Raw genomic sequence first — 14978 nt, 5'->3', positions numbered from 1 at the left:
TGCCACATGGATTGGGAACAGATTTGATTTAGAAAAGCAACATTTTTAAATAAATCGAGGATTACACAAAAGTCTGTTGAGGTCCTCTCACATTAAACAGATAAATATGTTAACAATACATCCTAAACATGATAGTAAGTAGTAACATATAGTCATATACAGACTAATACAGTACCCGGTATGGAAAAAATATTTACATGCAGTTCAGTTCATTCTGAAAGTAAAGGTTCCAGCAGGGAGGCCTCAGGCCTGGTGGCGGCCTCTTGGCTCTTACAATCAGGACATCCTTCCGCCGGTTCGATCGTGGTTGTTCGATGTGTAGCAAAGCTCCAAAAACAAAAGTAAAAAGACCAGCCAGCCACTGCTCCTGCTCAGAGGAGAGATGTTTCCGTCGATTCTCGGGGGATCCAGGCAAGAAGTGTCCTCCTTGAAACGGACATCAACCTCAACAACGGATTGTTGCAGCGGTGGGGCTTCCACGTTGGCGGTTGGACTCACTCGCCTTCTGCGGGCTGGGGGTCTCGCCCTCCTGCGTATGTCACTGTAGTCGCCTACGGTCCTATGGACGAAAAAACGGTGACCCATGGCAGCTAGTGCTGCTACTAACTGACTGCTGCTACTAGTACTCTTCTCTGGGTTGGGTTTAGAAACAAGGCTGTAAGATGTTGTATTGTTGATCTGCAGGTTAGTTGTTATAGTTATAGACTAGTTACTCGTTATTGTTGTAGTTGTGTTAACGTTGATAGATGATCTCAGGAAAGAGAACTCCGTTGGAGCGACTCTGTTACTCGGTGAAGAATATCAGAATGAAGATTGGACGGCCCGTTGCGCTTTTTATTCGAACGGTGGCACATACGTCACACGACGCGTAAACTAAAGACACCAGCGTGTGAGGTTACTTTTCAAATGTCGCGCTCATAGAGCATGGGGCCGGGGGTCTCGCTGTAACCTGACGCTGCCAGATGAGGGCGGTATTGCGGAAACATATTCCCCAACACAGTGAAACAAATTTGTGTAGCAAGCTTTTTGGATCTGGCAGCGTCAGGTTAGTCTCGCTGCGGTTACCACGGCAACATGGGGGGGGCGGGGGGGGATCTCTGAGCTTGTAAATAGAACAGAAATGTCAGTAGGGGCCAGGGGGATCATTTGGATTAGCCTGGCTAAAGCCAGACCGAATCAGCCGTTGGCAAAAAAAATGACAGTGTGAGTGTGATATTAGTCTGGCTTATTATTAGCCAAGCTACATTTGGATGGGCACTCTAAATAATTTGCAGTACATTGAGGACATAAAATTAGTTATACTTCCGACCTGTGGAGGGCAGTATAATATATGCCTGGCGGCGTCTACACTGCTGGAAAGTAAAAAAAAAAGAAGAAGAAAGTTCCATCCATCCCGGATGTAACGTTGACGCGCGCTGAGGGCTCGGGGGGAAGTTTTGAATCGCGGAAAAGAAAGAAATATTGTGGTATGTATTTTACATTGCTGCGCTGTATATTCCGGAAGAAATGTGTTTCTTTGTACACATCGACCTGTTTAAATGCTTTGACAGTTGTATGTAAGAACAGTACCACGAAGATATAGCATTTTTCTGGCCGGTATGACGAAGACGTTACTGTTTGGTTGTGTGTCTGTGATACCATCCACGTAAACGTTAAAACCGCTTGATGCATAAACATCACAAACATTAGCTGTGTGTGTGTGTGTGTGTGTGTGTGTGTGTGTGTGTGTGTGTGTGTGTGTGTGTGTGTGTGTGTGTGTGTGTGTGTGTGTGTGTGTGTGTGTGTGTGTGTGTGTGTGTGTGTGTGTGTGTGTGTGTGTGTGTGTGTGTGTGTGTGTGTGTGTGTGTGTGTGTGTGTGTGTGTGTGTGTGCGTGCGTGCGTGCGTGCGTGCGTGCGTGCGTGCGTGCGTGCGTGCGTGTGTGTGTACCTTATAATGTTACAACACTGGACTGGTTTAAAACTACAGGGGAAGCTAGCTTGCCTTCCCGATGCAGACCACACCGTATCTCATACAATATTCAAGAATTATGCAGTTGATGAGGATATAGTCACCTTTACAGTCAAAGCCAGATTACAGGTCCTTCCAACCAGACTCAATCTCTCTCTGTGGTATAACACGTTTCCTCCTCATTGACTACTCTGCACCATGACCACACTCCAGTTACAGAAACACTGTCACATATTCTTAATGGCTGCTATGTATATAATGGAATGTACATTGCTAGGCACGACAGAATTGTTGACATATTAGCTAAGGACATAAATTCATAATTATCATCATGCCCAAGCCGAGAGCTAAGGCATCGGCAAAATTCTGTTCAGTGTCTGCAATAATTGGCAGTCGCCATATATATGGAGAAGGCGATGCTAGTACTTGTTGTAGAGTTGTTTCAAGTTTGCGCATCCACTATTGTTTGTGTTCAAGACATTTCTTGTAAAGTGTGTGTGTGTGTGTGTGTGTGTGTGTGTGTGTGTGTGGGGTAGGACACACACATTTACACAATTTACACACATTTACAAGACATTTCTTGTAAAGTGTGTGTGTGTGTGTGTGTGTGTGTGTGTGTGTGTGTGTGTGGTAGGTACCTTATAATGTTACAACAGCAAAAACAACAACACTGGACTGGTTTAAAACTACAGGGGAAGCTAGCTTGCCTTCCCGATGCAGACCACACCGTATCTCATACAATATTCAAGAATTATGCAGTTGATGAGGATATAGTCACCTTTACAGTCAAAGCCAGATTACAGGTCCTTCCAATCAGACTCAATCTCTCTCTGTGGTATAACACGTTTCCTCCTCATTGACATAAATTCATAATTATCATCATGCCCAAGCCGAGAGCTAAGGCATCGGCAAAATTCTGTTCAGTGTCTGCAATAATTGGCAGTCGCCATATATATGGAGAAGGCGATGCTTTCTGTACCCGTGATCTGTATCCTGAAGTACTTGTTGTAGAGTTGTTTCAAGTTTGCGCATCCACTATTGTTTGTGTTCAAGACATTTCTTGTAAAGTGTGTGTGTGTGTGTGTGTGTGTGTGTGTGTGTGTGTGTGAGAGAGATATGTTGTTTAATTAATATACATATGATAAAGGATTTTCTCAGCAGGATTGCAACGCAAACTGCTCAATAACATTTCATTTTCTCCCCTCTGCAGCTGTCACCAAACATGGCTGATCACCAAGACCTGGTGGAGACGGGAAACGACTTGATTGACTTGATAAGCGATGTTGCAAAAGACCAGGAGCTTGTGACTGCTGCAGTTAAGGAGAAAATTAAACGGGACATGGAAATGAAGGAGTGTGTTAAACAGATGTTAAATGGCAAGTAGGAACGAACCAATATTAAATTGATTCATAATTTATTCCTGTTTTTCTTTTGGGCTTGGACAAAAGAGTATAAAATGTGGTTAAAGTGGTTACCGGTATACATTTCTGTTTTATGCGCCTCTCGATTAATACATAGGACCATAATAGAATCATGCACTCATTACAAAAGTAATTGATTAGAATCAACAAATTTCACTGCGGTAACGTGTGTGACAAATCGTATGACTTTGATGCATGTATGGAAATGGTGTGTAAAATTACATACATGAATGAAATGGCCTAGTAGGTATTAGACAAATAATTGTCATAACAACTCATAACTCTGAGGATGGAAGTATTACAGAGTTGGGCTTTATTATACACATTGGCAGAGGTCTGTGCTGTACTGCTGCAGAGTTTCTAGTTTTCTCTAAGGTCATCTCCTGTACCATTTCTGTATAGATCTTAATGTCATCTCCTTCTGTGCCATTTCTATCCAGATCTGTCTGTGTCTGAGCAGAACCTGGGCCAGAAGCTGCTGGACATGGAAGACAAGAGAGCCCAACAAATGGAGGAGCTTGAGAGTTTGAACGACCAGCTTAGGAAATTAACAAAAATGAGCCAAAATAAAGACTCAGATATTGAGTATCCTTTATACATGGTAGAGTGTGATTGATTGATAACTTGGTGTGTGTGTGTGTGTGTGTGTGTGTGTGTGTGTGTGTGTGTGTGTGTTTTTTCTTTTTAGGTGGAAGATGCATGCTGGATAGTCTGCCGTGAGGTTACTCCGTGGTGGGAGATAAATAAATATTACAAGTAATAATGAATCTAATTATAGTAAACCAATACTCACTAAAAAAGATCAAGGGAAAAGAGACCTTTTTACAGTACAATAATGTTTCAAGTTTACACATGTATACAAATAAACTGGCCAACGGCATAAACAATATTAGTTTGCCTCGTCTACAAAAGTTACTGTCGCGTGTGCCAAGCTGTCATTCTCTTGTATTATATCGTACTTGTATTATTTATTTTATTTCCCACCACGGAGTAACCTCGCGGCAGACTATCCAGCATACATGTATCTTCCACCTCGGAGGAAACTCTGGTAAGGCCGGCAGTGTCGGTAGGCCAATCAGAGGCAGGCGGGGTGTTACCATGTCTATGCTTGGACGTAGAAAAGATATAAGCGTTGGTGATGGTCGGGTTCACTCGCCAGATTTCCAAAGTTTTTTCCTTGGGGTTTTATTTGTTTTGTAGTGAATATTGTAGTGAATTGCTTGTTCAAAAAGCGTTTTCTTGTTAAACACGTAATGCTCAGGCTCACAACAAAGTACTGTATATGGGGCATAAGTGGTTAAGGGCTCTTCTTTTTCCTTTGTTTTTAACCAATGGGGTGGGAAAAAACGGGCATGTTTCTTAACCTGCCCACCCACCAGGTTCCTGCAGAGGGAGCTAGAAAAGCTGAAATCCTCTGAACAAGAGATTCAGATGCTGGAGCAGGAGGTGGAAGAAGGAACTACAGAAATCATCCCAGATGCTCAGTGAGTCCATTATCATTTATAATCCTCTTTTTCTCCCATCGGCCAGCTGACTTGTACCGTTGCCTTCAGTGATAACATAATGGATGCAAACGTATTGCGCTACAGTTCGGGACAAGGCAGAAATGCCCAGCCAACCCGCCACTTTTGATGCGTATGCAAATAAAACAGCAAATTGTGCCTGATTTGCTGGGACCAGATTACATACATGACCATATTTCTTACGTCATCATTGAGAGCTAGTCATACTTTTGATGCGTATGCAAATAAAACAGCAAATTGTGCCTGATTTGCTGAGACCAGATTACATACATGACCATATTTCTTACGTCATCATTGAGAGCTAGTCATACATATGCTATATATATGTAATTTGTAAGTTGATTAGCGGTATACTGTGGTTACTTTGCGCCAAAAACCGTCCCAGCCAACCCGCCACTTTTGATGCGTATGCAAATAAAACAGCAAATTGTGCCTGATTTGCTGGGACCAGATTACATACATGACCATATTTCTTACGTCATCATTGAGAGCTAGTCATACATATACTATATATATGTATAATGCAAATAAAACAGCAAATTGTGCCTGATTTGCTGGGACCAGAACACAATTAACAATTAATCCTCAACTTACATTTGTAATTGTGACAGCCCTAATTACGAGGTGTACACAGAAGAACTGTAATATGAGTCATCTCATTCTCAATCCATGTTACTTATTCAGTGGTAAATGGGCTGTATTTGGACTACTGTACTATGTAGCACAAGCCATTTACTTACACATACGGTGGAGTCAGTCATACCATCCTGCCTGTTCATTAGCCACTTAAACCTCAGCATCGGTATTGTGGGGGAAAGCTTCCCCACTACCATTTACAAAACTGAAAATACACTAGTATTGAGCCCTGAGGGACTCCGGTTACCTAATTTGGGGGTTAAGTCTATTAGGGGTTCAGTGTTTTTTTTTGTTGCTCATACCTACCTGGGATCAAAATGGAACCCTTCCACTCCCTAAGCAACAGATGTTCTTTGCTTTGTTTTCTATTTAATGGACCATTTACCTTTGTTTGTTGGCTAATGACGGGTTCATACCAATTACTCCGATATTGCACTTTTGTAAGTTGCCCTAGTCTAGATGAAAGTGTTTCTGCTAAGATACCTAAATTAAATTGTAATTTTGTTGCTGATGAGCTGATTTGTTGTTTTTTCATCAGGCACACCGCTAGGCTATACCACAACATAACCAAGATCAAGTGGGAATTCGAAACCATGCCAAACATTTTAAAAGGAGGTATTTGCCCTCAATCAGTTTCTCTTCAATTCTAATAGCTACACTATGTTTTCATGGGTATTCAGTATTTCCTTCTGTTTCTCTTCTTCTTAGTGCACTATGGTGATCTGGCCATTCCCATCAACATAGATACCTCTAAGGTATCTCCTTGTGAAGTCAGCAACCAGCTATGGGCCCTTATAAGCACCGAGTGATAGACCACCATTTAGTTCAGAAGACATCGGAGAGCTTTGGTTTGCATCTACTCCTTGACAGTTCAAATGTTTTCACCTGTATATTCTGTATATTTACTGTTTTGTTATAGATGGGGCTGTCACGATTACAACATTTAAGTTGATGTAATCACAAAAGTAGTCATCGCTAAGAATCTGTAGTTGCAGCCCTACATGAGTGTTCCTACCTTTATGTAGTACTAAATAAAAACACAACTCCTGCTAATATACTGTGCTGAAATCTCTGCCACTAGGTGTCACTGCAGATCCATTAATGTGTCCTCTTAACGTTGTTGAACATGAGGATAGACAAATGAAATGAAATTGTACAGATGTAAAGTTAGTCGCTGAAATGTGCCTTTAGCAGTGGTTCTCAATCCAAATGACAGTAAAGTGACCATTTACAGACTAAGATGTTTTAATATCTAAAAAAGACGATTGTTGCCGCATCAAAAGTGATCAACAAACTAGTATAAAAACTGGTCAAACATTGGCTAAATTGTCAAATAATGTAAGAAAGGAAAATAAATACATTATACAGTATATAGACATTCAGCTATTTTCACTCTCTGGAACAGAGTAAAACTAAATGTAATCCTCAACCCCTAAAAATCCAAGTGGAGGTCCCCGGTTCAAATATTATTAGAAATGGAAATGTGAGTACTTTGTCCACCGCTTGTTTAATTTTTGGATGTGCTACCTTTTAGGATTTTTTTTTTATTCCTATTTTTTGATGTATACTGGATTTGGGTTTGACACAACCATTGCTGATGCGCAACCTCTTTTTATCATTTAATTATTTTGGGGGGGTCACAATCTGAAAAGTTTGAGAACCAATACCCTATAATAGCATCGCCATGTAGTTCGATGTGTGGTCGTTTAAGAAAGGTGGCAGATGGTGCTGGATGACTTCACATCAGCATCCACACATTATCATGACATTATCATTGCAAGTAGGGCATTGAATAGTGTACCCCATTGCTGCTGATTCATCCATCTTAACCAGTCGCATGCCTCCTCGAAGACAGGGTTTTAGACGTTATTCTTTGTCTTTCATCCATGTTAAAAATTGTCAGTTTGAACAGTTGGTCAAATACATATGCATTCTGTAATAGTAGCTAATAGTGGATTAAAGGTCTTATTTTTACAGTTGAGTAATTTTTTTTTTAGTAAGTTATTAGTAAAATAACCATTCATAAGATTAACTTATTGAAAGAGGCAAAGAAAATGTGCAATTTAGAAGGTATTTAGTTCATGGGTACACAGAACATAAAATAACTTTATTGTCATGTTTATTTGTCATTTTAATGTACATATAAAACATTGGCATCATAACTTAAATACAGCTTTGATTATACCTCTGATAAGCTCAGGGAGACTGTTTGGCAGTATGACAGAAATAGAAATGTTTTATGTACAATATGATTTTGTTCATCGGCATGAAAATGTTCAACATCACAGCCTATGCATTGTGTGGTTTTCGTTTGCACATACTCTGTGGGAGAAACTAATCATAATGTCACTATCACTATACAGGAAGAATTATACATAAATATAATTGCGTAAGAGCTAAACGTTTCCCCAAGAGCAGTACTCTTAGAAATCTTGTTTTTGTCCACAATCTGCTGTGGACTTTTGGCATGTGATCGCCACATTATTGTCCATAAAACCAGGAAGGCGTCAACAACCCTCCATCATTAGCTTTATTGCTCCCCATCATGTCTGGTGCTACATATGTTGAAGGGACCTCCAAAGCTCTGAACAACCACCTCAAGCCTCCATATGACGTGGTATGTGCATCTCCAAGCCACCAAAGCCTCTGATCTTGGTCGAGGGGACTTCTACCCAGAATTCCTGCTCTCCCAAGTACAGATGACAGAAATTACATGGCTTTGGCTGCAGTTTTTGGGTGTGGATGCTCAAGAGTTTAACAACATGTTATTATGTGTTGACCACAGGAGGAGAAGAGATAAGGATGAATCTCATGTTAGATTCTTTGGCTGTTCATCATCCATTTACGTTTGTGTTAAACCTTCAGCATGGTTCTTTTTATTGTATTCTGTTGACCAAGCCAAGCACTGACAAAATTAATTGCCAGTTCGGTACACGTGTGGTCCTGACATCTGCACTCCAAGTACATAGAACCATGTTGCACAGCCTTTCACCATCTATGAAAGGATATAGTGCCACATGTCACAGTATTAACTGTGTATATGTCAAAATTGAGAAGAGCTAGCCAAAAAGTATGCTCTTGAGAATAATGCCAAAACTGAGTGACATTCCTTATGTGTTCTCAATAGTACATTATATTATAGACTAGAGGACCAGGTGGTCCAACTCTCTGTATATTAAGTCACTGAGCTGCAGTCAAGTCTTAGACATTCTTGGGTAGAAAGATTTAATAGTGGATGGTGTGAAGTTTCCGGAAGAGACTGTAGTCTCCAGACCCTCCAGTCTGTGAGACGCAGCATCAGCCTTACTGGTGCTGCATTCCAGGAAAGGGATTCCTATCTTCTTCACATGTCCATCTTTAGTCAGTAGACAGTGTCTGCAGAGCAGTCTGAGGATGGCTTTCCTCATGTCCTTGCTGGTCAGGGTGTAGATGATGGGATTGAGGAGAGAATTGAACATGGCGATGCCTAAGAAGTAGTCTGCTTTGAAGAGCACTTTGCACTCATTGGTCTTGCAGCTGAAGTCCAGAAGCAAGAGGATGAAAAGGGGCAGCCAACACACGATGAACACTCCAAGGACGATCGTGACCGTCTTTAGCAGAGCCATGTACTTCTGAGACTTGCGGGCCAAGCCTTTGCGCTGCGGTCCCGATCCCAGCCGCTGGGTGTTGGACTTGACAATGTGAAAGATACGCACGTAGAGCACCACGATCGCGAGCAGGATGGCACTGAAGACTGTGATGCAGAAAAGGATGTAGCTTTTGGCGTAGAGGGGGAGGACGGTGGAGCACTGTTCGAGATTGCCCATACAGTTCCAACCCAGGACGGGCAAGACGCCCAGCAACACAGACAGCACCCAGCTAGCTCCAATCAGACCAAACATCCGTCCCTGCTTGTCCCCTTGGTAGGGCTTCATCCGTACCATGGTAACATGACGCTCTATGGCAATGGCCAGCAGGCTGATGACAGAGGCAGCTAACATGATGAACACACCCCCTTCCCTCAGGAACCACAGCACGGGGGTCATTTTTAGCGAGTTGGCTCCTGATGTTATAATATTCACCATGTAAGTAAAGCCGGCTAGCAGGTCAGAGAGAGTCAAGTTGCCCAATAAATAGTACATGGGCAGATGGAATTTCTTATTCTTCCAGATAGCCAGTAACACTACAGCGTTCTCCAGCACAATGAGCAGGCAGACCAGCAGGAAGATGATGGCCTCAGGTTTGAGTCCGTCCCTGTATTTGTTTTCCTTTAGTTTGCCTGTGAAGTTATAATGCTCCATGATGACATCGTTGCTTTGATATGCCCGGAACATCCGGTCCAGGTAGCCTCCTGATGGGGTGATGGGCACCGCAGAGGGGGCCACAGCAGCGTATGCGGCATGGGAGGCTTCCGTAGCCATGTTTTATTTCTTTTTTATTTCTTTTGTGATGGGAAGTTGTTGCCTTCTGTCCGTGTCTTGTTTTGTTTTTTACATCCACTCTTTCAATGTCATATAGTCCTTAGGTGGTGCATGATTTCTCATTCAAAAACCATTAAAAAAAAATACAGAAACAATTATATTCCTCAGGGAGAAAGGCAAGCCAAGCCAAGGAAGCTCGGGATTTTTAAAGTCCTTTTCCTTGTGTTGTTGGATCACGGTTCTTCAATGCCTAATGTGTCCACTAAGGGGAGGCAATGAGAGCCAATGTCAGCCCCCCAAAACCTAGAAAATGCAATAAAAATAAATCCAATGTTAGTTTATTATGTTGGTACTATAAGACAGAACAGAAGAAGAATGAAAAGCAGACAATCGATCCATTAGCCATCTACATACTGTAGGCCTATTTACAATATTGTGAATAGACTAACATCCCATCCCTGTATATGGCTGTAATGCCAAACAGCTGATCGGGTAAAGGTAACGTTAGAAAAGAACAAGATGATTCAAATATTATGAAACAATTCTTCATAACAGGCTACCAACATTGTAAAACACAAGGACGCATAATTAGAGTGAATAGTACGCTCTAATGATGCGTCCTTGTGTTATTTTCCCCCCGAGGTGATTGTATTTAAATCAGTTAAATGAGTTAGAAACCCAACGCAGTTTATAACTATAAGCGCGATTAACGGAACCTAGTATATGGCCTACCGGTAGTTAATTAATCTATTAAAAAAAATGCACATAGCCATTCAGTATTAAAGAAGAAATGTCAGTCTTGCACATTCGTAGACACGAGGAAAAAGTTGTAATTAGGTACATTTAGTCTTGTCTCCAAAATAATGGATACTACAGATTAAAGTAATATAACTGATACGGCAGCCAATATACTAATTACTAGCCTACTATCACATAGCCCAATTACAAACCAACCGTTGTCATATAGTAGAGAGAGATGCACAGATGGATCTGAGCAAACGCACCTGTAAAAAGTAGAGAATATCCCGTTGAAAGTTGTGAATTCGCAGTTATCCCACGGTCAGAGAGAAGAACACACGCTCCTTCTGTCGATCAACACAGGCCAAAGTGACATTAGAATGTGATGTGAGTGCGGGGCAGGACTCAACATGAAGTGGGTTGGTCTTTTCTTTTACCCTTCAACGGTTTACTTCCCTCCCTCCTCCATGACCCCGTGGGTTCTTCTGAACAGTTTAAAGTTTACACAGCAAAATCCTCAGTGTTAACTGAGAGTGTAGACTGTAAATGGAGTGGACCCTTATGGGTCATTAATTGGTTCCATTTTCACACGCTCGACGTTAAATTAACAAGTTTAATTAACTAATTTACGGGTTGCAGGCAGCAGCAATCAATTAAAGCAAAGAGTTATCAGGCTACCCCAGCCTGCAGGCAACCATGAGAATAACTTATGTATGCAAATGAGGAGTCGAGACTTTATCGGGTTATCCTCGGGCGTTTGGCACGTAGTGCATTTGAGTGATGCAATTTATCTGCCATAAGCGATTTGATCTGTTTTTATGAGCAAAGTTGTAGTAGGCCAGGCTAGTCATAAAGCATGACTCGTTTTTCAGGTTTTTTACAGTTAATATAAAACCTCTTTTTCCCATGACTTTGCCGCTGGAAAAGAAAGAACACCACAGTCGTAAACAAAACAAAACAATGATATAGTTATAGGATATAGTTATCAGTAAGAAGAGAGCTGGAATCAATTGGGCTATGTGGTGCCACTGCTGCCAATCACTGTTGAATCACAGCACCCATGTAAGCAATCTGTGTTCCATAGGCCCGCCCGCTTACTTAGCGCTTAGTCAATTGCCCTGTGGCTATATGCTAGCCTGCTCTAATTCTTACTTTGTTGTTATTTTTATTTCACACCGAATGGGTTCCCATGGCATGCAGATTGTAACCCAGGCAGCAGACAAAATTGCCATCTCACTGTGGGTGGGGCCGGGGCAGCATCCTCGCTACCATGGTGCCACGCATGGACAAGCTGCTGGCCGGGCTGATAGCCAGGATAATCACAGTTAACTTCGTAAGCCTGGGACAGTGGGACCGAGGCTAGGATAACCACGGATACCTGCGGCTGGCCCATACCTCTAGCCCTGTAATAACTAGCTCTCGGCTCTGGTCCATCAAAAGCAAGCTAATCTGATAACCCGTCGTCACAAAATTAGGAAAAACGAATCCTTTCAAGTTGACGGAGTCGTGTCTGTCTCGACTCTCTCGAGCCAACCTTTAACCCATTTTGATTAGACTGATAGGAAGTTCAGCTTTGACGCCCCCGCCCCCCCACTGCCTCATGCATGCAGGAGCAGGTAAGCTCATTTTAATGGCAAATGAAGTGATGAAACATACTGATACAGCTGAGCTGCTAATCACTTATCTTAATTATATTGTTATTTGTTATGAGTCGTGACCATGGGCATAAACGCCTGGTGAGGCGAGGCAGGGACAAATTAGCCATTGGGCCAGTGGGGCCTTGGCCCAGCTGGGGTCCTTGGCTCTCTGGGGCCCTTCGGGGAAATTGGACCATGATGTACTACGTTTGACTCGCTGAGAAGGGCTCCAGGGGCCCTTCATTGGCTGTTGATTTAGTTAAATTTAGGTTAAAAAGATGATAAAAACACGACAATGTCACACGCACGTGCGCTATGGGGGCCCTCGTGGTGGTTAATCCGTCCCTGAGGCGAGGTTAGGCATATACTGCTAAGACCGGTTATGACCATAGAGCTATAAGGGTCATGACCTCTTTACTGACTATATATTTGTGCAACGTGGAAGGAAGTTCGAACTGCTTTGCGACATATCCAGACAGTTGAACTGGACTGGACCTGTGAAATGCCGTTGAGTTGGTGAAATTACCTAAAAAAGTATAGACAAATAATCAACTGGTTGTCAATACTCAGGAAGCTCTCACTCAGACTCACCTAGCAGGCTATAGCTTGCACTGTCTGAGAGTGACCTACTACTAGTATTTATTTAACTGACCGTATCAAGAGCTTATGGTCAAAAGTCAAGATGGTGTAAAACTTATGGACCTCTAGTCCTCTACTGTTTCTTTTTTCCAAAAATGGGAGTAGGCCCTGGCCTACATTATGTCACGTGTAGGCCTACTTGTTTTACTTGCTACTAGGACATAACTGACAGTAGTCCAACATAAAAACATATCATTGTAATGTATAGTTCTATGTTATTTAGGGATTAAAGCCAATGTTAAATATTGCCAGTAGCCTAGTAGATGCGCCTGTGCCCATTTCATTTCTCTTTTATTAAAGAGCAATACACCACTCGACAACATGAAGCTGGTGACACAGCAAGTTTCATGTCAGATGTGTTACACTATTTGTACACAAGTGCTCAGCAGTGATGTGTATTCCCAAACCACACCAGTTGCAACTGCTTGCAACTAGTCGCAACTCCTTGGAACTGCCATTGCGGATAATTGTTGCAAGTTGCATAAAATTTGTGGAGATTGTGGAATAGTGTTATGACTTTGCAAGACTCGATTGATTGAAGTATTTATTAAGAGATTGGAGAATTACAGTATATTTCAAGCACAACTCAATACAAAACTACATGTTGCATGGGGATTTATCGATGCGGGTTGGGCTTTAAAAGTCACCAAATCTCTAAGAACTTTAATTTAGTTCTGTGTTATAAAAAAATTCAAAAATCCATGTTGACTCAAGGACAACAAAACTGTAATGATTGGAATGAGTTCCTGTTGTAAAATGAGAAGGATTCTTAAAATTCTGACAATGAATGTTTCTCTTCAACAGAAGTGGCAAACTGATCAAATCAATTGTGTGAGCTCTGTCTGGACCATGGCTGCTGCTGATTTGACCATCCCAATGAAGGTAATTGGAACATGTATCTCATTTATACTTTCACAATGTGCATGGATCTATTAGCCCTGTTAGTTAAAAGTATATTTCACTTTCAAATAAAATTAACTGGAATGAAAATTATATATATATTTTCTTTTGAGTGGTGCGACCACTACGTAGCTATGGGTGGGTGGCTGGCTGGCTGCATGGGTGGGTGCCTGCCTGGATGGGTTCTTTATCATTATTTGTCATTGTTTATTACTGCTATTCTTTATTGTTTCTTTGTTACGGTTTTACTGCTACAAATATGAAGGTGGAAAAAATACTTAGGATATCGCCAGAGATCTTAATGACTTATTTCACAAGCACTGTCGAGAGCATCCTGTCAGGGAGTATCACTGCCTGATGTGGAAACAGCTTCTAACAGATATGTAAGGCTATGCAGAGAGTGATAAGGCTAGCTTTATCTTCCACTTGACTAGGACATATAAGGCGATATAGGATCAGGACAAGGATAGTTGTTGATCCCATTCCAAATATGGCCTCTTTCAAGTTTCAACTGCTTCAGTGGGGCAAACTCATTCACAAACTCCTTCGGGGCCATAAGGTAAATACAGAGAGATTATGGACAAGCTTCTAAAGCAGGGGTTCCCAAACTGTGGTGCGTGCACCCCTTGTGGTGCGTGACATGAAAAGGGGTGCATGACAAAGGGGTGCATGACATGAAAAGGGTAATGACGGTTTTATGGTTATTTAGCACAAAGAGCAAAATCCAGTAAACGACTGTTGTAAGGAGATGTAGCCTATAGAGCAGCTGTGGGAGTATACAGCAGCTTGCATTAACTAGTGTGGTTGCCGCAGTGTACGGTAATATCGTATCGTTATCGCAATATTTGGCATAAATACAGAGATTTGAAATACGGAAGTTTACGGAATGTATTGTAGTCTATAGGGCTCGCGTGAGTACATAACCACGTGACCGGGCTGTTTTCTGCCCCCTCAATGTCGCAACTCTGTCTATACTCTATGGCTCTGTTGTAATCCAAACGTACTAGTGTGTGGGAAATGGGAATAGGGATAGGGTGGCCTGGCTGGGTGTATGACTTGACTACCGCGGCCTGAATGATTCAGCCCTGCAGCCCTGCTGTGAGATATGATCTGGACAACAGATGTCAATATGAAGT

The 14978-nt window shown here is 41.9% G+C and overlaps 2 protein-coding genes across 2 annotated transcripts; one reads left to right on the top strand and one right to left on the bottom strand.

The window, feature by feature from the left end:
• The first annotated feature begins 1375 nt into the window (after positions 1-1375).
• Positions 1376-7536, top strand: spc24 (SPC24 component of NDC80 kinetochore complex). Its single transcript, XM_080776060.1, has 6 exons — positions 1376-1466; positions 3159-3324; positions 3810-3954; positions 4749-4853; positions 6067-6143; positions 6237-7536. The coding sequence occupies exons 2-6, from the start codon at positions 3171-3173 to the stop codon at positions 6335-6337; spliced, it is 582 nt and encodes a 193-aa protein (XP_080632186.1). The 5' UTR covers positions 1376-1466; positions 3159-3170; the 3' UTR covers positions 6338-7536.
• A 78-nt stretch (positions 7537-7614) lies between these two features.
• Positions 7615-11042, bottom strand: s1pr5a (sphingosine-1-phosphate receptor 5a). Its single transcript, XM_080776059.1, has 2 exons — positions 10933-11042; positions 7615-10231 (listed from the first exon to the last, which is right to left on the bottom strand). The coding sequence occupies exon 2, from the start codon at positions 9926-9928 to the stop codon at positions 8723-8725; it is 1206 nt and encodes a 401-aa protein (XP_080632185.1). The 5' UTR covers positions 9929-10231; positions 10933-11042; the 3' UTR covers positions 7615-8722.
• Positions 11043-14978: the final 3936 nt, after the last annotated feature.

This window comes from Protomyctophum bolini (genome assembly GCF_963924005.1).
Source record: "Protomyctophum bolini genome assembly, chromosome: 11".
Classification (NCBI taxonomy): domain Eukaryota; kingdom Metazoa; phylum Chordata; class Actinopteri; order Myctophiformes; family Myctophidae; genus Protomyctophum; species Protomyctophum bolini.
This window is presented reverse-complemented; position numbering and strand designations above follow the sequence as displayed.

Excerpts from the sequence above, each read along its gene's own strand:
- spc24 (XM_080776060.1), top strand. The coding sequence starts at position 3,171 with ATGGCTGATCACCAAGACCTGGTGGAGACGGGAAACGACTTGATTGAC. Across the intron at positions 3,325-3,809 it reads TGTTAAACAGATGTTAAATG|ATCTGTCTGTGTCTGAGCAG; the intron begins GCAAGTAGGAAC and ends ATTTCTATCCAG. Across the intron at positions 3,955-4,748 it reads AATAAAGACTCAGATATTGA|GTTCCTGCAGAGGGAGCTAG; the intron begins GTATCCTTTATA and ends CCCACCCACCAG.
- s1pr5a (XM_080776059.1), bottom strand. The coding sequence starts at position 9,928 with ATGGCTACGGAAGCCTCCCATGCCGCATACGCTGCTGTGGCCCCCTCT.